The sequence below is a fragment of the Drosophila albomicans genome, chromosome 3 (assembly GCF_009650485.2).
Source record: "Drosophila albomicans strain 15112-1751.03 chromosome 3, ASM965048v2, whole genome shotgun sequence".
Classification (NCBI taxonomy): domain Eukaryota; kingdom Metazoa; phylum Arthropoda; class Insecta; order Diptera; family Drosophilidae; genus Drosophila; species Drosophila albomicans.
Window position 1 is genome coordinate 2665597 of NC_047629.2, and position 22659 is coordinate 2688255.

General features: G+C 32.7%; 3 protein-coding genes across 3 annotated transcripts; 1 reads left to right on the forward strand and 2 right to left on the reverse strand.

Annotated features, from left to right (window-relative positions):
* Positions 1-225: 225 nt before the first annotated feature.
* Positions 226-861, reverse strand: LOC117568559 (thioredoxin, mitochondrial). The gene is made up of 2 exons (XM_034249287.2): positions 620-861; positions 226-569 (listed from the first exon to the last, which is right to left on the reverse strand). Exons 1-2 carry the CDS (start codon positions 793-795, stop codon positions 305-307), a joined length of 441 nt encoding a protein of 146 aa, XP_034105178.1. The 5' UTR covers positions 796-861; the 3' UTR covers positions 226-304.
* A 518-nt stretch (positions 862-1379) lies between these two features.
* LOC117568500 (general odorant-binding protein 56d-like) lies at positions 1380-1957 on the reverse strand. The gene is made up of 2 exons (XM_034249192.2): positions 1845-1957; positions 1380-1790 (listed from the first exon to the last, which is right to left on the reverse strand). Exons 1-2 carry the CDS (start codon positions 1893-1895, stop codon positions 1452-1454), a joined length of 390 nt encoding a protein of 129 aa, XP_034105083.1. The 5' UTR covers positions 1896-1957; the 3' UTR covers positions 1380-1451.
* A 13420-nt stretch (positions 1958-15377) lies between these two features.
* Positions 15378-16073, forward strand: LOC117570221 (general odorant-binding protein 56d). The gene is made up of 2 exons (XM_034251720.2): positions 15378-15534; positions 15606-16073. Exons 1-2 carry the CDS (start codon positions 15484-15486, stop codon positions 15951-15953), a joined length of 399 nt encoding a protein of 132 aa, XP_034107611.1. The 5' UTR covers positions 15378-15483; the 3' UTR covers positions 15954-16073.
* The last annotated feature ends 6586 nt before the right edge of the window (positions 16074-22659 follow it).

The window sequence follows — 22659 nt, forward strand, 5'->3', positions numbered from 1 at the left end:
CTCTGACTCTGGCTCTGCTCTGCTCTGCCTCGATACTGATTCACAAATTGTTTGGCAACCAGACAGGACGAGAGACCAACAAGAGTTGGAGACGAGTTGAGTCGAGTTGAGCTGAGCTGAGTTCAGTTGAGACTTTGTTTACATTTTGAATTGCCGGCGCCGATATTTGTACTGGTAAATCGCCAGACGGCAAACTTGTTAAATGGAAAATTAATTAAAAACGTGTTGTCTCGTTGATAAACAAGTCATTTTTAATACAACTTTAATACGATGCTCATACAACAGGACACCTATTTATCGGGTTTCAACTACTAGTCCAATCTTTATTACTGCGACGTACGATTTCCTTGAGCCAGTCGCGTAAATATTCCGAGGTCTGAAGACCCACCATTCGATTTAGCACCTTGCCATTGTGCATCACCATCAGGGAGGGAACAGAAGCCACTTTATAATCCAAAGCCAAGTCTGTTAACTCATCGATGTCCACTCTAGCCAGATGCACTCTTCCTCTCTGTTCGTTCACAAGATTGGCAATGCGTGGAGCAAGTGCCTTACAGGGAGTACACCAACTGGGAAGAGAATTATTTAGATATCTATCTTAAGATCTGCAGATATCTACCTTGCATGAAAGTCCACAATAACTGGTTTGTCACTGCGCTTCACTTTCTTTTCGAATTCCTTGACACTCTGAACATCGAAAATGTTTCGATTGGCTACGGGCTTCGTCTTCGCCACATGGGACAGTCTAGATATGTAATTAATAAGATTCTTTTTGGGAAATCTCGACTTCGACATGTCTAAAAAATTTGTTTTGAATTTATGTTGTTCTGATCGAAAGCAAGTTCAAATCTATACTACAATATGAAGCACAAAAATGTAAACTTAAGATCTCTAGACAGAAATGCCAAAGGTTACTAATTACAAATATAAAATAATAAAATAAAATGTAATAATAGAAAATTGGTTTAACTTGGATTTGAAATAAGTTAATAGATATTTATGCTTCCTGCACACCTAGAAAAATTCGGTAAACAAAATTTAATTTTCAATCTCTTAAGATTGGAGAATTTCCAACTTTATACTATATGTATATTACTCTATAATAAAGCCAATATTTGTTGTTTTATTTTAAACAATTTATTTGCAGGAATGTGTGATTTTAAATTAAGAATGTATTTTTGCATTGAGCAGATTTCTTCTCCCTATTGAGTACCCAATCTAGAATTATTATAGGTTTTTTTTTAGTATTCAAAAACTTAGTTCCTCAATTTCGAATTTTTCTTGATTTTAGCACGTTGTGTTCTGTGAAGCTTCAATCTTGTTTAGTAAATTCTAGCACTTGAACTATCAAAACTGAAATTAAATTTTTAGCTCATATGTATTTTTAATGTTCATTCATAACAGTTTATTAATAACCAACAAGCAATACTATACTTTACTTCATACAGTATTTACAATTCAGAATGATTGTTGTGGAAGCACTGGAAATGCTGATAAGCAGTATCACACTTGTCGGATCCTTTGATGGAACCACATTTTACCAGCATTGCCTTGGTGGCATCAACACCATCCACCGGTCCCAATTTCTCTTGAACAACATCCGGCTTGAATTGGCCATCGACCATAAATCCCATTTTCTCCATCATGCAGTTGGCATAACATTTCACCTTTGGATCGGGATCGTCATAATTGCCAGTTCGCAGAGCAAAGGCTTGCTCCTTGGTTATACCCTCTTGCTCCACACACTGCGCGGTATATTCACGCAAAGTTTCCATCATCTCTTCTGTTATCTGAAATTATCTGTGTTGTAATATACTAAAGAATTACTGAAATCTGATTCTTACTTTAGCAGAAGCTATTGCCAGACAGGCGATCACCACAATCAGAAATTTCATTATGAATGTGGTGTAAATCCTGATGTACTCTGACTGTTGATTACATTTGAATTCTGCTCGCTTTTATACGCTGCTCTTGAGTAACAAAAAAGTTAATCGGGTTTTTGTTGTTGAATGCATTTATCAAATTTTTTATAGAACAATTTTGAATAGTAATAATGATTTAGTTTTCATTGTGTTTATTTAATTGTTTGCTCGAGTTACTAAACTCAACAATGTGCAGCAATTAATTTTTTTAATGCCACTCTTTACTTGACATTTTAATACTCTTTAGTGCTAAAATTGCGTTTGCTTTTCTATTATTTAATTTGTTTGTTTGTGCTTTTAGTTTGCATTGATTAAGTTGAATTACACGACTCTCCAGGGAAACTTCTGCTTCAGACTTGACACTTTGTAGGAAATGAAGTCCAATTATTGGCCTTTACTAAAATTAGAATGATTATACAGTATTAAATTGGGAGAACATAATTTTTATTAACAATTATTAACCATTTATTATCAATACTTATGATAACTTTTTTTATCAAGTTACAATTCTATGAACGTCATAGTATAGCTATATACCAAATAATAGTACTCTTGGTATTTTTTAAATTGGTGTATTTTAAAAATAAAACCGCACTTTTTCGCTTTTATTGAAAATGGGTAACGGGTATCTCACAGTCGAACACAATTGACTGAAGTTGATATATAATATATGATTTTTTGCATTACATATTTATTTACATTGAAATAAAATTTATGTGAATGAGTACATAGTCAGCAGTAAGCTTTGTTTTAAGCATTTAAATAAATAATTTAAAGTTTTAAAATAGAATTCTTAAATTCAACAAAACAATTTAAACAAAGTGAAGTAGTATTGTATTGTGTTTAGTGAGTGCTGGGTATCTCGTAGTCGTATATACTCTTGTTAGCTCGTATTCTTGGGCAGCATTCATGCTGTTAATGCAGCCTACTTGACAAAGCTCGAATGAGACTGCTTTAAATTTGTTTGCCTTGGCTTGGTCAGCAGCACAGCTCCTACAACCACAAAGTTTACCCCAACATATATTGTGTATCAGTATATATCGTATAGATTTGGGTCACATTAGATCACATGCAGCTGATAACATTAAGCAGGCACTTTCTCCATTTTGCCATGTTTGCTTGCGCCAAATGAATGATGAGCTGCCTCTTTCTCAGTGTGTGAGTGTGTGTGGCTTTGTGTGTGTGTTTGTTGTCTAAACATTTTTACGATTCAGGGTTAGAGATAGGATAGGCTGTCATTCTGCTGGGCTTTACATAATCTTTAGTGCTTAAGGAGCGGTCTTTCAGCAATTAGTTTTTGTGTGTGCACTCAATGTGTATAGATAAGTAGCCAAGTTGCAAAAGAGTTTTCTAATGTGGCCTCAACTGATGGATGATTGACATCTGGCTGACAAGCAATAAGGATGAGTGACGCCTCAACCAACTCAAATTTAATGACCTTTTTCGCAATGCAAACATGCATAAACTAAAGCATACTGATACATAAAATGGAAATCATAAAAAGGATAATATGAGAATGTGTTTGGGCAGACTAAACAATCATGCAGGGAACGATAAAAATATAGTTACTAAAACTTATAAGAAATATATTCTATGCCTTAGCTTTAATTTGCTAAATAAATAGTATTAATATGTAAAAGGGAATCTTATAATAGTTTTCTATATGATAATATAGTACAATATATTAACACAGCCTTTGCAGATATGTAAGAATAAATAATTAAAAACAAGTGAGTATGCTACTGTGGAATATCCTCTACTCTGAGATACTCGCTAATCATTGTCAATAAAAGCAAGATAGTGCGGTATTATTCTTAAAATATACCCAATCAATATATCAAAAATACTAAAATGTATCGAATCAATATACCAACAATACTAAAACCTACCGAAATTACTAAAATATACAAAAGTACCATATATTGATATAGTATTACTTTGAAAATATACCGTAGAATACAAAAGATACCAGATTGAATAAGACCCTACTTCCATTTTTTGCCATACAATTTACTTTCTGTACTATTGTCAATATATTAACACAGTTTTGGTAAGTTGTGCCATTTGTATACCAGAGAAAAAATTTAAAAGAATAGTAAAAAATGGCTTCAAAAATATTTAACGCAGTTTCTGCAAATTAAAAGAATGCTAAATAAGGATTACCAAACCTTTTTAGCCAAATATTTAATATCATTTCTAATTTCAACTTTATCAATAAAATGGTAATTAAATATTAGAATAACAATTATATATTATTTTCACGCACTTTATATACAAGTGCAGTGTCGCTTTTCTCGATATGTTAATTGTCAAAAATCATTGTGCTCCATATATATATGTAAATATATTTCTATAATGATAAAAGATGGTTGGGTATGCTATAGTTTCTGTTTTATTTCAAATTAAATGAGTTTTCCACACAATCATAATGTGTGCGATAACGTGAATGTTCGTATTTTCGATACCACACTCGAGTGAGACTGTTTGAATAGGGGGCGTGTGGGTGAGTGGGCGTGGCTAGGTGCTGCAAATGTAATTAAAAAACTTTCAAACCGCATCAACATAAATGCATGGCGTAGAAAATTCTATGCATTTGACAATTTTCAGTTGCCAAAAGTTGACATTTTCTCTCGGCGATTCTGCGGTGACATGAGTGTGTGTATGTGTGGGTGTTAGTGGATATATACACACTTATGTATGTGTGCATGTGTATGTGTATTTGGTCGACAATGACGACCGCTAAAGAGAGTGTGTGCACTTGTATTGTAATTTGCGAGTTTTCAGCTAAATGAAATGCTTTAAAAGTTTGTTATTGTTCATAAATAAATGCCAACTCGCATTCATCGATGAGCAGACGGTCATTTAGAGTGTTAAATGCTTTTACGAGTTTTCCATTTGGTAGATAGCGAAGTAGATGGAAGGATGGTAGCAATTTCATTTATTTTAATTGAAGGCAATGCATATCCCTTTAGGGTGGCCAAGGCCATAAAGTGTGTTGGAGAAAGACATTTCGATTTAATTGCATTTAAATCGCAGGCCCAAAACACCTTAATAGACCATTAAGGTGTCCAGCAACAAACCTCCTTGCCCCAACCCAAATTACATAGAAAAAAGGTTTAGTTGCAATATGTGTAGGTAATAAACATTAAAAGTCGACATTTAATGTTCAATGATGGCCCCAAGTGAAGCCCGTAAAATGTATAAAGGTGAATTTAATCAATTATAGAAATTTATTACACTGAATTATTGATGATAGAAAAGTCTAAAAATCGAAATCTAAATTGCCATTTTTCTTCACACTCGACATTCGCAAAGCTATACATAAATTATTCGACTCATATCCTACCCATATATAGTTTACTCATCGTTGTTTTCATTCTCCACACACCAAACTGGCGCCAACGAACAAAATGTTCCCCTCTTTCAGTCGATGGCTTCATAATTTTCCATTAGCTTTATTATATACTCATTTGCGCAAATGTCTTATATCATTGTTATTAGTAAATCTTATGCCTATGATTATTGCTTCTCTGTACTTCTATTTGTATCTGTGTGTGTGTGAGTGTGTTTGTATTTATTTGCGGCTTCGATAAGCTCCCTCGAAAACAGCTTCATCAGAAATTGTGGGGCAATTCCTTTGGGTATCCAGCTTTAGGTTGGAGCAAGGTTGTTGAACTTTGTTCAACATTATTGGGGTCAGTTGGTAAATGCGTGGATAGTTTTGCTTTCGAATGGAATGTTTAGGGGTTGCTTCGACATTATGGGGGATGCTTTCTTTTATGTTTGACACAGCTAGATAAACTTGGATCATGAGTTAACATTTTAATATGGAAAACTAATTAGTTGTTATATTACAAATTTTGAATTAAGTATTTATAATAAATGATATTTAAATATGTTTTATGTTTATTTATTTTTGTAAGTCCACTTACGCCGCAGCAAATCGAATAAATCAAAAAACAAGCGTTGTACACCAATAATAGCAGCAGTAATTATGATTTCTGAAAATTTGGTTGCGGTTAGATAAAAATTGAATTAGTTATCTAGAAAAAATCTTTATAATGAAAAATATTAGGTATATTTTGATTATAGTAGTATATCGATATACCAAATATAACTTTCGATACATTTCAGTATTTTTCGGTATATTTATAATATATATTTAAAGAGTGGCACCTAACTGCTTTGTCCACTCGACTGTAGCTTTCTTACTTGTTATAAATTATATATTCTCGAAATATTTCTACCATTAAAATAAAAGCTAATATTTGTATGTTTATTAAATATAGTATTTTCTTATTTTATGTTATCATTCTATAATATAGAATAGGTTTAAAATATAACATTTTTTGTTGCTTACTCGCTTTTCAATGTTGTATTCAGTTAAATTAAACAAACTATTTGTCTCCATAACGAATTTAAAAATTAAAATAGACCTAAATTACAATGAAAAGCACTTAAATCTAATTACTGTGTCGCAAATAATGTGAGTTTTTAACATAGCAAAGAATTTGCTAAAAACAAAACAAGCTGGCCACGATTGCAATGCAAATGACAGAGCTTAGTGTAGAACGCTTTCTGCTTAGTCATTTCGTAGGAGAAGTTCATTTTAATTAATTTAATTACTGATATTTGCATATTTTTTTTAGCTCTCATTAAATCAAAATACACGTGTCGACGATTCAGCAAATAGAACGCATACGTGTGCGAATGCAAGTTTTTTATTAAATAAAAAGTAGAAAAACAAATTAGAAATTGCGAGTTGTCGCAACTTTATATTATTTGGAAATAATTAAAGAAATAAAAAAATAACAAAAGTTTCTACGTTCACTTTTCGAATGTAATCATTAATGTGGTAAATTAAGACCTCTTTATAATTAACTTTAACCGCCTTTAATACAATTCAACGGCACTTATTGATAAGTACAAAACAACATACACACAGTTTGAAAGGCTTATCATAAATTCCAAGCATAACCCATTGCCCTGGAATGTGTTTAATATCGAAATACGCAGTGTTTCACCAGACCCTATCATAAATAGTATTCTCCACACCGCAAACCCGAAGTTGGCTGTAATAAATCTCAGCCCGCAGGCACTGCAGTTCCAAATGTTGATTGCAATAAATATAATAAACAATTTGTTGAGTTTATTTTTCAAAATTATTTACTTCACACCACCCATCGCTTCATCTTTTTGCTTGGCGGGAAGACGTAAATAGAATATTTTATGCAATTTATTTTGATCAAGTTGAAGTGCCTAAATATTCTTTGGGTGTTGTCGATGCACTCGTGCGTCTCAGGCAATGCAAAATTATGCTGAGAGCGATGCTTAGAAAACAATGTACGAAACACAATTTCATCTCTGCAGACAAATTTCATTTGGCACAATAAAGAGATATTTATTGTCGAGTGAGTTCAGCGAAGAGGCTTATTTATGATTTGATAGAAAAATTTATAAGATATTCATTTAATCCTCAATCTGATTTCGATTAGAAAATTTTAATAAATTTATGAGAATTTTTATCAAATTGAATGTGAAAATTAACTTAAAAATAATTGTTTGGTGTGGCATATATATACTAAATCATACATGCATACATACATATGTATGTTCATATGAAACAGAAAGAACAAACACTAATTTTTAGTTCTCAGTTGCGCCTAAAAGTATGCACAACTTTTTAAATGTAAGAACGATTTGAATATTCGTTCTTTGTGTGTATTTGATTTATATTTCCTTGAAGTTTATTTTAAATATCATTTTCTTTTATTTGTTTGTTCTTTTGAAGTAGAACAGATCAAATTACAATCCAAAAACTATACAGATAAAATGTTTTAATAAAAAGATTATACTGGAAATTGCAGTATGTATTAAGTGTTCCTAATGGTATAGTAAAAGCAACAATTACTTGTTTTAAATACATGAATATATATTGACTAATGATTTATCGGAGCTGACATCGACGTTAAAATTAAAAGTCTCTTTCTCGGGATGTGGGAGCAATAAAGAAGAACTTATAAAACTAAAGTTCCAAAGTCTTTAGATATTTATTTTGCTTATCGGGGCTGTATTATTAATTGTATTATAACTATCTTGTTAAAAAGTTTACACTACTAAAAAATACATATATTGCATTTTTATATTTTTTATTAAATAAGAAAATGTATTTTCTTGGAACTTAAATGCTTGGGATAAATATTTTGTATTTGAAATTTGGCTTAACTCAATTTATAGCTTAAATAGAAAAGCCTAACAACCGACCAAATTTAAAAAGAACTTGTATTTTTCTACACACGAGTATTCACTCCTAGAATATCTAGAATTTTCCCTAGAAGTGCACCTGCTCCTGGTTGGCAACTACTTTCTTTTGACGCCTTTGACTTTGCGACAAAATAAAACGCATTTACTGCGCAGATCATTACACACTAAAAAGGCAATCGAGCATCAAATTACAAAGAAAATAAAATGCAAATAGCTTTTCTTGCCACTTTTACCGAGTTTATTTTGGTTTTTTATTTGTAGATATTTTTACCCTGCAGCTAAGTATTACGCTTAGATAAGCGTATTTGTAAAGTGCTTAGAAGAATTTTATTTATATAGAAAATAAATATATAAAATTCAGATATTCATATAATTCAATTCAATTGGTATTCTGTCGGGTATATTTTAATTTTGTTGCATAACATAATATATATATTTTTTATTTAAAGTAGTGTATGCAGAATTCGTTGCTGTTCCTTTTTAAGGTTCGTTTTTCCCTGTCTCTCTATTTTGAATGCGTTGTCAGGTCCAATTTCATGCAGCTGACCATGAGCGCTGTGCCTTGTAATTGCTAAGCTCTGGATTAAACAATTTCCACATTTAACATGGCGCATCTTTAACCTTTGCTACAATAAATTTCTAGGGTTTTTTCCCGTTGTGTTGTGTTGTGTTATGTTGGGTGGGTCTTAATTTTTGGCGCTGCGATAAGAATTTTTAGCGACGTTGTCATTTGGGGGCTTTGGCTTTTACGAGCCGGCGCAAAAGACGCATATCCTTGTTTTGGTCCTGTCTCTCTGTCTCTGCATCTCTTTTTGGCTGTTGCTGCCGCTACTTCTGCTGCTGCTTGTTGTGTGTGTCTAATTAGATGCTTTGCCTAATTAGTTGGTTTTATGTGAGGGCTCTTTATGCCTTTGGCTTACCTTTTAGACGCAAATCTCTCTCTCACACTCGCTCCCTATTTTCTCCTCCTCCCCTTATTACTTGGCGTAAAGAAGCCGTGTAGGGTCCATGTCGATATACTCTCGCATGTAAGTGCCGAGAGAATGTTATAAACTTTAACGTTTATTAAAAAATTCCATGCACAAGGGCCATGACAATAATGTGAACTAAAGCAGCGCATTTGCTGCTTATTTTTGCCGACGCTTCAAGCAAAGCACTGTTAGATTTTTCAATTTCTTACAAAATGGGTGCTGCATTCCTTCACCTGACTGTCTTTTGAACCCTTCTTCCTTGTGCACAGTCCCCACATATGAAGTGCCTGAGTTTCCTCTTCCTGGGGTTGCTTTCAGTCTTCTTGGGGTTCAGCTTCTCCTCCAATCCGAACCGAACCGAACCAAACCGAACTGAACTCAACTGAACTTGTCACAAAAGAATTCATTTTGTCGCGCTTGGAATTTTCTGCCAGTTGGCAGAAATATGCATTGTGATGCTTTTGTTAGCTTTCCTTCCTCATCTTTTGCGCATCGCTCTTTATTATTATTTCCGTTTTTCTTTCCATTTACGATTTTCGCCTCTTTTTTTAGCAAACTGGAATTCAATAAATATTGCTAAAACACTCACAATCGACAAAGGCGGAGGCAAATCAACAGAATTTTCACATCATTTTTTCCATTTCTTCATTCCTTTTTGTTTTTTCTTATTGGTGCTATTTTTATAAGCATATTTTGTGACCCTTTTTTAGTGTCCTAGAGCGCATTTTGGCCCAATTTTATGACGCGTTTTGTTACCAAAACGAAAATTTTTGGTAATATGAGCACATTTAATTGCCTAATTGTTTTGTTCTTGGCATTTTATTGCAATGCGGCCACGTTTTTTACGACCGCACGACATTTTCTCCTTCTTCTTTTGTTTTCTCTCTCTCTCTCTCTCTCTCTCTTTCTCATATTCTGTATTTTTTATGACTTAATTACTTAAATGCGTTTTATTTTCCATGCGGTTATAATAATAAACAAATTATAGAAGTGGAAATTATGATATCTCTCAGCGGACTTCGTCCACGACATTTTATGTCCTCCGATGAGATTTTTATCAGCTTCATAAAAAAACTTGCAAATACTATAAAAAAAAGTAAATAAATTAGCAAACTAAGTACACAATTAGAGATATATTATTTCTGTAATAATATATTTTTGATTTGCCAGCGAAATTATTAAGCAAACCATACATTTAATTGGTTATCGAAATGGATTTTTCAAAATTTCATTTAATTTTGTATTTTTATTATTAGGCAATTTTAGAAATAAAATGAAATAAATCTAAATATTGTATACTAGCAAATTAGACTTTTAATGCTTTATAAGATTTAAAATTACAATTTCTATTTAATTGTCTTTTTATGATAGCGAATTTAACTTAACTTACAAGTTTAACATGATGATTAACAAATTGAAATTGAATTATTTTAAGATCGAGTGCAATAATTAGAGACTTTGTTTTCCGATTTTGGATTTTGATTTTCCAGCGGAATACATTAGGTTAATTCTATAAATGTATTTTCTAAAATAGATTTTTAAAGAAATGAACAAATAAATGAATAATGTGAGCAACTTAACCGTAAGTATCCAAATATACATTGAACTCAAGGTATTATAAGATTTATATTTACTAATCAAATTTAATTGTCTAACACAATATAAGTGCTTTACTTTAAACTCTAATTGAAAACTTGTAACTAGTTCATGGCATACGAATTACACAGTTCTTTGACAATGCTACTATTGAAACTTGAATTATTTTGAGATCTAGTGCAATAATTCTACATATTTCTCTTGTCTAATCGATTTTCATTCCGAATGTTTTAAAACTTTTCCTTAAAAACTTTCCTTAACGAAATAATATACAAATTTAGCAATCCTACCTTACCTATTTAAAATTAAATTTATTAATGAGTACTTGTAAAAATTTAAGAGCATTCGAACTTCTAAATAAAAAAATAATTACACAATTCTTAGATGCTACAATTGAAACTAAAATTATATTATTAATTTTTATTGCACGATATTTAAAGATGTTTTGTTCATGTAATAATATAATCGATATTCATTGCGAATGTTTTAAATAAAATTTCTTAAAAACGTTTCTTACCGAAATAATACACAAATGTAACTATCTTACATATTTAAAATTAAACTCTTAATGAGAATGAGAATTAAGGGCATAAGAATTACACATTTTATATTATTTAAGTATGCTCCAATTGAAACTAAATCTATTTTGAGATCTAGTGCGATTAGATAGTAAGGCACTTCAAAGCACGTTTTATCCTTTCATCAGTGAAAGGGAATATATACACAAAGGATACGCAGCGTGCCTTCATTATAATTTAAATTAACTGAATTTGCTTTATTTGATTTAGCTGCTTTAGTGTTTCGCTCGGTTTCTGGCCCATTGCTGAGTTTCGGTACATATTTTCGCTCTAATTGCGTGGCCCAAAACTGAGCTGGCCGAGATAAGCCTTTTGCAATGGTCCGAGGTCGGGTAAAGCTGAAGCAGGAGGAGAAGGAGGGGGAGGAGAAGGACGGAGGCGATGTCGGAACCATTTTGAATTTATTAGCCTGGTGGGCCGAGCTACGCATTTGACCCTAGAGCAGAGGTATGTATATATGTATGTATATTCACCTTCCCACGTCCTGTTTGGGGTTTTATGCCAGCCTCAGACTTTGTTTTTTTTTTCAATTTTTTTCTTTTTTTGTGAAATTAATGCGGCAAACACTAATTAATTGCGCAGGTGTTGCAGCTGTTTTACCTGATGCTTTTTGTTGTTGTTGCATGGGATAAGCCTAATTGAATTTCTGTAGGCTTTTGTTCGGTCGGGATACAGATATCGCAGAAGGCTTGCTTGCACTCCTTGCTTGTCCTTGGACAACGTGACAGTAATAAATGATATATCGACCATTAAAGGTTTAACTGGGGCCATCATTTGACCAAAATGTGGATTTATTAAACGCAAATCTATATGAATTGTAGTTAAAACGAAGCTAATTCTCATTTAAGTATTAAACATTTAATTTAATTATTTTGACTTTGCCAAATAACAAGTACATAATAAAATATTTGATTTAATGACGACAATAAACATTTGTGATACGTTTTGTTTTGTAATTATTTATTTTTAAGAGTTTTTAATGTTCATAGCTAATAAATTTACTTGCATGACTTCGCACATCTCATTTGCATATGACTGAGAACTGACTTAGCGTAGCTTTTTGGCTTGAGCTGTTCCTGCTTTTCGCTTTGTGAGTCTCTTGCGACTGCGACTGTGACTGCTGCTGGTAGTATTCTTTGGTCATATCGCAATACTATATAATGTCAACCATAATGTTGTCGTCAAATAGTTTTTCGCGTGACATTTGCATTTCAGTTTTGCTTGACATAGCTGCCACAAGTCCCCACCGGGTCCAATGACATTTCATTAGCTCTAAGGGCTACTCTCACTCTTTCTCTCTCCCTCTTACTCACTCACTCTCTCTCATGGTCTCAGTTGTAACGTGTGCCATTGTTTTCATAGTCGTTTTATGTGCTGTTTATATTTTTATGGCATGCCACATAGTATTTAATATATATATATGAATATATACATATTCAAACACACACACATATAATATATATGAGGTACATGGCACTATTAATCCCACTCCAACCTAGCGCTAACAGTCTATCATGTCTACAATAAAAGAATTTTATTATTTTCTTATATGAAGTTATAAAACGCGTGGCGTTTCCTTTGCATACGCTGTTAATATGAAATATAGGGTATACTCATTTCAATAACCAAAATAATAAAAATACATAAAATCAACGTAAAACAAAATATTAATTATAATCTGTAAGCAATCCGTATTTGTATAAACACTTTTTGAATTCAATTAATTTTGTATCTACTTACTATACTACTACACTTATTTTATTCTACTAATAGATATATATTTATAATACTATATCTATATATGTTCGAATTTCTACTTTTTATTCTATATATAGTAAAATGTCTAACTACATACGTATATACTTTTTTCGTTTATTTTCACATATTTACATATGTAGTATATTCTTCTATTTATATTATATACTATCTACTTATATACTACTTTCTTCTATTTTTTGTTATTTATACTAACACTTGTTTTTTAAAAAAAAGTTTATAATTATTTTAACATAATTATGTAACATATTCAATATTGGAAATTGGAATTGTCTTTAGTTCTGTGTCTTATAAAATATATTAAAAATACAACTTACGATTTTCTATTTATATTTAAATACAGGGTAATCTTAGCGTAGCACTTTTTGCCATATCCAACACTCTTCCCAGTTGAGTTTTTGTTGCTTTTTGGCAACTTTTTTTTCTACTTTTTGTTGGCTACTTAAGTCACAGTTTTTTGTCCTGGGCGCGTTTCGTGTTTGTCGTTATTATTGTCTATAAATCTATGGCAGTTACAGCAACAACACGTTGACATTATGAATTTATTACTATTTAAATATTTTATATTTGTTATGGCCCTGGCAGGCGACGATGGCACCCAAATAAGAGCTCTGACATTCTGTTATTGTTATTGTTTTGGCTGTTGCTCTTGTTGCTGTTGTTTATTTGGATTTCTCATCGTTTCGATTCGTTTTGTTTGGGTTGGCGTGCGTAACTATTTATGAGTTTGTCTGGGTAAGTTTCTGTGCTCAACTCCCTCAGGTTGAGGCGCTTTTCAGATACCCAGATAGTTGGATAGCTTAGTTTGAGTAGGTCATGAATTATCGATGCTGTCAGCAGTAAATATTTGTAATATATGCGATATAACCTTACTTACTATTTGTTGCACGAACACTCGCTAGGAAAGTTTTACGTTTCATTTATAATGATCCCGTTATGAGTGATCGCAAATCGATTAAGTTGCATACTTAATTATCACGATGACTGGGCAACAACTTTACAGCTTGTTGTCTTCCCGACATACAGGTTTCTGATTTTTGGACTTTGAAATGCTGATACTGATACTCTATAAGCTTGACGAAGATTGTTAAGAACTTAAAAGTGCAGCTAAGCATGATTAAGCATCTAATTATTACAAATTAATGAATTTCTACGAAATATTGTTAAATTTTAGATTTTAGGGTAATTTTAGATACGTTTTGACCTCCAGCTTTAGCTAGTTCTTTCTATGAACTTTGGAACTCAAGTTAGAGACTTTGAAGCGAATTGAGTCCAATCGACAGATAGCGTCTGCCCCGAAGCTAAATCATTTATTTGAAAACCGGTATAACTATCTCTATACGTATTCGTATGTGTATCAGTTTGAAGATTGCTGGCTGTAGGTTTATTATGGAAATGTACTACAAAAAGTTGCAATGCCCAGTGGCGTAGTAGGGGGATAATTTTCAATATAATTTGATCTATATACAAAATAGTAGAAAAACTAAGTCAAGCACTAATAAACATTTTATAAAATTCTCAATTAAACAAATCGAATAATAATCTTTCCATTTATTTGTTTGTGCATAAAATTTGTTATTCATATAATTCATATATTTATATATTTTTATGAACCACCCAATTATATCTCATTTTGTAGGCTGTGCTAGTAAATTAGCCCTGAGTAATGGGTATTTATTTAATCAACGAAAAAACGAAAACTTGCTGCATCGCTGCACCGACTGACAACAACTAAAACAACGACAACATCAACCCGAAAAAAAAACTCATTGAAAATTAATATTAATGTTAATTTTACAAATTACTCGAAGCAATTAACGCCTGAGAGTCGAATTCGTAATGCCGACCAACAACAATGGATTTGTCTCGCCATCATCTCGTTCTCAATAGCTGTTAAGGTCGCCAGATAACAATGTGTTAAGCAATTAAGAATGCTCGACTCGAGAATATCCTATACCCAGAAGTCTTATTAAGCAAATCGATAAGATCAGTAAGTAATTGAAAACGTGTTTCTAACACAATAAAGCGCTCTACAAAGTCAAAGAAATCTCTCTGAAGTAAGCAGGGTATACAATTAAAGTCTTTATAATTTGTGATGTACAGAGCAACAGAGAGCAAGAGATAGAGATAGAGAGAATTAAAACGATGCGATGAGATCTCGGAACCATTAAAAACGAGAGTTAAATAAACTACTCTTCTAAAAAGCTTAACTTGAATACTGTGTGTGATCAGCCAGCTATAAAAAATAAACAGACAAACAAAATAAACCGACTGCAAAGCATGAGCAAAGTTCAGAGATTCGGATGATATAAAAGCGAATCGTTCGATGAATCAAACCAACAGTGTAAAAAAGCAAACTCAACTACCAACAACACCATGAAATTCCTAATTGTTCTGGTTGCCTGCGTGGCTCTTGTCGCCGCCGATGTAAGTTGTGAAGTTTGTTTGATTACATTTCATTTTAATCCCAACTCCTTTTCTACTTCAACTTTGTTTAGGAAATCAAGTTGACCGACGAGCAAAAGGCCAAGGCCAAGGAGCATGGTGCTGCTTGCATCGCTCAGGAGGGCATCACCAAGGAGCAGGCTCATTCTCTGCGCGATGGAACCTTCGATGGTGCTGACAACAAGGTCAAGTGCTTCGCCAACTGCTTCCTGGAGAAGACTGGCTTCCTGGTCGATGGCCAGATCCAGCCCAATGTTGTCCTCGAGAAATTGGGCCCCATTGCCGGCGAAGATAAGATCAAGGCCATTCAGGCCAACTGCGACTCTCTGAAGGGTGCCGATAAGTGCGACACCGCCTTCCAGTTGTACCAGTGCTACCACAAGAACCATGCCCAGATCTAAGTCAACTGAGCACACAACAAAAGGTATTAGCATACACGCACATCTTAAGAAGCATCTGTGAATTGTTAACTAATTGAGAAATGAATAAAAACATGTAGATTGTTGTTAAAGATAGAAGCTTAGATTTATTGTTTAAATCTTAAAATACACTTCACAAACAATACTATGAAATTTAACTGTGAAACCATTTCATATTAGGCCAACTTGTCAGCATGACAACGCAAAATAATAGTTATGAGCCAAATATGAATCTTTGTAAATAGTTGACAATTTATTACAGTCTATAATGAATCCCTCTTTTGAAGCTCAAAATGAACCTATAAAGAGTAATAATTGGAATATTATATTATAAAATTAATCTTAAAGTCATTTAACATAATTCAGAAAAAAGTATAACTGTAATAATAAAGAATACTTGCAAGTACAGAAGATAAATCAATTTAATTATTTACTGTTAACTTCAGCATTACGCCTCTCTGAGTTAAAACCTAATCAAGACAATATTTGACAATATTTGTGGCAATAGTTCAATATCTAGATACAAAATAGGTGGAAATATCCCATTATTATCGATTGTAGTACAGTAAATTGTCATTGCCGATACATTCTGTATTTGATTACTTATTACCATTAACACAAAGTCATTTTACAACTTCATTAAAAGCTATTATATAGAAGTCATTGCTAATGAATGAGTGAATAATATCACATAATTCGAGTGTGATAAAACTTGAATTTATTTTTCGTATCTCTGTTTTTATATCTAAATTCATAAATAATAATTGTGTAGTTTAAAAAATCGTATAATTGTTATCGACACATTTTAAGTATATTTGAATATTTTTAACAGAATATTTGAATATTTAAAGCATTTTAAATATATATTCATCTGAATTCGTATTGCATATTAGAAAAAATGAAGTAATTTTCTTAACGGCAAGCACAAACATACAAAATATTTATTTTTTCATGGACATTATATATGATTATATTCATATTCAAACACACTCACATACTTACACAAATGGTTTATACGCTGTTAATGTGGAATAAAGGGTATACTCATTTCAATGGTTTCAATGTATATAACTTACCTTTAAAGAAAACATAACCAAAATAATAAATTACTTAAAACGGCCTAAAAACAAAATATTAAGTATTATCTGTAAGCAATGCGCAGTTGTAAAAATTCAATTAATTTTTTATTATAGTATATATAGTGTACTATTCTCTCCTATTTATGTATATTCACTACATACACATATTTATATTACTATTCTCTGAATAAGAAGCAGTATCGCCCACTGGTAACAGAGGTGCCACCAGAACCATGCCCAGATCTAAGTCAACTGAGCACAAAACAAAACTAATTGAGAAATGAAATGTAGATTGTTGTTAAAGATAGAAACTGTTCAAATCTTTAAATATACACTTTAGAAAACAAATCTACGAAATTTAACTCAGAAACCATTTCATATTAGGCCAACTTGTTAGCATGACAACGCAAAACAATAACTATAAGCCAAACACCAATCTTGGTAAAAGTTGGCAATTTATTACAGTCTATAATGAATCCCTCTTAAGAAGCTCAAAATGAACCTATAAAGAGTAATAATTGGAACATTATAAAGTTAATGTGAATAAAAATCTTTAAAGTATAATTGTAATGATAAAGAAAATGTGTAACTCCAGAAGATAAATCTATTTAGTTATTTACTGTTCATTTTGAAATTATTCATTGCAAAATTAAAGCAACATTTAAAACTTATTTAAGAAAATGCTTAAGAATTCATTTTAGAATAAATCGCTAGTTGCTCATGATCTATTTATGACCGTAATTCTCAAATCATCTACACGGTGCGTTCCAAAGTAAACAGGACTTTTTGAATCTAGCGCCCTCTGGTGGCGCCATCTTTATGTCAACTGGTGCGTTAGAATCTGCTATCCTTTATCGACTTCCAGTAAAAATTTCATGACATTTCATCTATTGGAAGTGAAGTTATTGCGTTGTAAGTGTCAGTATGTTTTTGTCATCGGTGCGAAAATGAGCTTCGAATAAAGATCCAACATTAAATTTTGTTTTAAAACTTTTACCGAAACGTTTCAATTGATGAAAAAAGTTTATGGCGATGGTTGCCTATCCCGTAGCAGAGTGCACGAGTGGTTTCAACATTTTCAAAGTGATCGTGAGGACATAAATGACGATGAACCTGTGGGCCAACCAAAATCCGTGATCACAGAAAATTCCATCGAAACTGTGCGTGAATTCATAAAAAATCAGCCGAAATCATACATAGACAAAAGATAGCTGGAAAAGTCCCATCCATCGATTGTAATACAGTAAATTGTAACTGTCGATGCAGTTAACTATTTGATTACTTATTAACATGGACATAACATTCTACAACTCCATTAAAAGTTTTATATTGAACTCATTGCTAGTGAATGAATGAATAATATCACATAACTCGAGTATGATGAAATTTAAATTTATTTTCGTATCTCAGTTTTGATCTAAATTCATAAATAATAAATGTATAGGAATAATTGTCTATTTTAAAAAATTGTATAATTGTATAATCGAACTCTTCTTTTTGTAATATATTTGAATATTTAAAGCATTTTAAATATAAATTCATCTCAATTTTAAATTCAGAATAAATGAAGTAATTTTCCTAGCAGCAAGTCGCAAGCATATAAATATTATATATTTGTATTTTCAAGGTCATTAGTCACATCAATACAAAATAAATTTGAAAAGCAACTGAACTAATACAACAAATGGATTTCCCAAAGGGGTTAAGAGGGCTTCGATGACTTTGTTGTGCAACAAATGAAACTGTAAAGATCAAGTTGAAGTACCTTATTAAAGTGTCATTAATCAAAGCATCAAATGCGCAGTTTTTAATAGTTCAAACGACAAGCGAACTACGAAAATTGCATTTGAGTCATCAGAGTAAACTTGACAGTAATTAGAAGTTAACCTTATAATTTATGTAGAACAGTAGTTCTAATTTAGCTTTAATTTATGTGACTTTTCGATTGTTATTTTGTTATTTATAAAAGAATTGTATTTATTTTGATAAGAACTTTTTGCCTCTTTTGAATTTACCGTGTTTTGGATAAATGAATAAATTGTTTATCCAATTTACAAAACAACGGATTAATTAATTAAATAATTTTAAGATAGAGTTGTTTTAATTTTATACACTCTACCCATAGGGTAGAAGGGTATTATAACTTTGTGCCGGCAGGAAATGTATGTAACAGGTAGAAGGAGGCATCTCCGACCCTATAAAGTATATATATTCTTGATCAGCGTCAACAGCCGAGACGATCTAGCCATGTCCGTCTGTCCGTCTGTGTGTCTGTCCGTCCGTCCGTATGAACACCTAGATCTCAGAGACTATTAGAGATAGAGCTATAATTTTTTTTCGACAGCATTTGTTATGTTTGCACGCAGATCAAGTTTATTTCAAATTTTTGCCACGCCCACTTCCGCCCCGCAAATTAAAAATAGCGAATAACAAGCGTAATTTTAAAGCTAGAGTTACGAATTTTGGTATATACAATAATTACTATAGTAGTTATGATTCCTGGAAATTTGGTTGCGATCAGATAAAAATCGAAATGTCGAAGTTATTAAAGAAATACTTTTGTATGGGCAAAAACGCATACTTACTAGGGGCTGAGTTGCTTTGGCCGACAATGTGGTACATTGTGCCGTCTATGGTATATTTTGAATGCGGTACTATATGGATATACCACATATACCATTTGGTATATTTTTATTATTTTTATAGTATATTTGGTATATTTTGAGAAATATACCGCAAAATATATTGCTTTTATTCAAAATGGGTAGCGAGTATCTCGAAGTCGAGTACACTCGACTGTAGCTTTCTTACTTGTTTCAAATTATCATGGTGTGGATTAAATTAATTGTGGTATCTATAAATCGAATATTCTTATATTTAATGATATCTAGTAATATGAGTTACCGATTTAGGTGAATAAAAATGTATTAATATATTTATATGTTAAGTACTTATTATATAATATGTTTAATGAAAATATACTTATTTTTAGAAAGAGCGTAAATTTACGATGTAATATGCAAATAGGCGTAGAAATTCGCTTTGTTGCCCAGCTTTCCGTGCACTTAAGTAATTTTAGAAAATTTAATAATCTACGACGAAAATTTCTAGTTGTAGGCTCCGCAAAAATGTTCTAATTGTATTCATTGATTTGTTGTGGATAATATAGACTTACACAAAGCATTACTGTGCCCTATGCAAAATGGAAACTTTGCTGTCCTTTTTGTGTTCGGCCATTTGCATAACAGTTGGACGTCATTAGACGTTGTCAGACCGTCGTCAGGGCGTTAAGTCCTTCGCTCAGTCCCAAAGGTATTTGAACGTTTGCACGTTTATGCAATGCATAAATATTGATGAGCGTCGCCTTTTCTGCAGCAGCGAACAACAAAAGGAGGCCAACACGACGTATGCGTAATGTGTAGGAACAAACGAATAGGCACAAGTTAAAGCGAAGAAGGGGTGTGGCTTGTGATATACGGAGTTTTTTTTTCGTGTCGTCACAGAAGTGAAAAGCCAAAATCCAATTAACAAATCATTAAACATTCATTGAGCACGTGGCGCAATTGCAATTGCCAGTGGGTCAGTCAGGTGTACGGAGTACGGGTTGATTTTCGTAGTCACCTTTATAGGGTTGCTGGCAGGCACGTGAGGGACCGAGACAATCGCTTGGGGAATTTGGGTAAGTTAGGCTGGGGAATCAGCTGACTGAACCGCTTCGCTGCCTGACTGTCTGACTGTCTGCCTTTGGACTGAGAGCTGGACAGACTGGCGTCTATAATTCATTTTGTCACTTCCTGGCAGAGAACTGACTGTCATGTCACTTCCATTTAGCATCCGTTTCAGTTGCAGTTGTCTGCACAAAAGCTTTGGCATAATCACTGATGCGTTTACTAATGTCTATTAAAAAGCAAAACCAGCACAATACATTTCGTCTCGTCTCCTGTCGCTTTTGCCGCCCTCACTCTCCACTTTCCAATCAACAATCATTCCCTCTCCACACTCTTCAGGGCAAGCTAATGCATTTAAGTAGACAGCTCGTGGTTTCTGCGCTGGCGGCTTGTCAAAGAAACCAACACGCGTGGTCGTGGTTGAGGACGCCGTCGCTGCCAAAGGGACAAACACATTGATGCTTCACTAGCCTTTTGTCTTGACAGACAGAGAGACAGGCAGAAGGAGAGACAGCCAAAGGAACCGCCAAGCAGCAGCCGGGCAACTTTTCTTATTTCGCTTGTCTTGGCTGTCTTGTTAGTTGGCTCAATGGCTGGGCAATGAGTCCTGTTTGGTGAGTGGAGGGGGGCGAAAGCTAAGGAGGCTGGAATGAGGGTTGGTCGGGATTGTGGCTAGTTGCTGTTGATGCCGCCGCCTGCGGTTCTCACATTAATGTAATTTAATTTTATAAAAACTGCGCTCTGGGGGTTGTTATACATGTATTGCCATTGCCATCGCCATCGCCATTGTGGCATTGACAGTTCAGCGTTTAGCTGTCTTTGCTTTGATCTTAAAGACATACGTGTTCAGTTCTGTGTCCTGTGCCAAATCCCGTTGCTATCCGTGTTCCTGATAATCAGAACACGTCTGTTACTGAGTTCATCAATTAGGAAATGCTTTTAAGTTTACTGAACTCAAGAAGAAATATATAAGAGAGCGCGTTGAATGAGGTAATAAGATAGCCAGGGTCGATAACATTATCTGCGAACTGCATTTCAGTTTCTTAAGTAATTAGAAATAAATTCTTGGTGTATTTAAATCAATTTTCCCCATAATTGATTAATATTTATTTAACATACTTAATACAATATGCGAAGTTATTTAGTAATACATTATAAAGAATTATATATGAAATTAAATTATATTTGAAATTAACAAGTTTTCATACCAACTTTATTAGTTGTTTGCTGAAGATGTAAGAGTTGCGCTGTATGAAAATTCTCTCCCGTTAATTGTCTAATAATTGTCTAATTTTTGTATTATAAATCTCTATAAGGTTCAAAATTCCATTTACTGATAGTATAAGGAAAGTTATAAATATGTCTATGTAGTGAAGTAAGTCATTATTAAGAAATAATAAATAAATTTATTCTTTTATTTATTTGAAATTAAAAAGTTTTCACACCTATTCTGTTTGCAGTTAATTGGAGATCAAATAACTGTCAACTAAAAATAATTTACTTTTATTATAAATCCTAATAAAGTTATACAATAACATTTTAATGTAAATATTAGGGATAATTAAAAAAATATATATTGAGAATAAGTGTAGTTATGAAAATAATATACTAAGATAAATGCTATCTTAAAATAGGTATTAGTACAAAAATTCAAAATATATTTTATTTAATTTTTCTAAGAAAGTCGAATTACATTCTTAGTTCAATACTTAGTTCAGCTTTCAAATATGTATATTATATATATGGTGTGGATTAGTCATTATAGATATTTTGACCAGCAATTATTCGCAAATCGCTTTGGGAACGCACTCATGCGTATCTTTGACAACGATAATGCTAGTGTTTACCCAAATCTATGGATTACTAAGCTGTGCTCTTTGAACCGAATGCGATATGGTCATTTAAATAATCAGTTTAATGGGAGTTGAAATGCTTCGGGTG

What these genes read in the sequence shown, in the direction of transcription:
- LOC117568559 (XM_034249287.2), bottom strand. Translation starts at nt 795, where the DNA reads ATGTCGAAGTCGAGATTTCCCAAAAAGAATCTTATTAATTACATATCT. An exon ending in ATTGTGGACTTTCATGCAAG is followed by an intron (nt 570 to 619) that starts GTAGATATCTGC and finishes TTCTCTTCCCAG; the next exon opens with TTGGTGTACTCCCTGTAAGG.
- LOC117568500 (XM_034249192.2), bottom strand. Translation starts at nt 1,895, where the DNA reads ATGAAATTTCTGATTGTGGTGATCGCCTGTCTGGCAATAGCTTCTGCT. An exon ending in TGGCAATAGCTTCTGCTAAA is followed by an intron (nt 1,791 to 1,844) that starts GTAAGAATCAGA and finishes AGATAATTTCAG; the next exon opens with ATAACAGAAGAGATGATGGA.
- LOC117570221 (XM_034251720.2), top strand. Translation starts at nt 15,484, where the DNA reads ATGAAATTCCTAATTGTTCTGGTTGCCTGCGTGGCTCTTGTCGCCGCC. An exon ending in TGGCTCTTGTCGCCGCCGAT is followed by an intron (nt 15,535 to 15,605) that starts GTAAGTTGTGAA and finishes AACTTTGTTTAG; the next exon opens with GAAATCAAGTTGACCGACGA.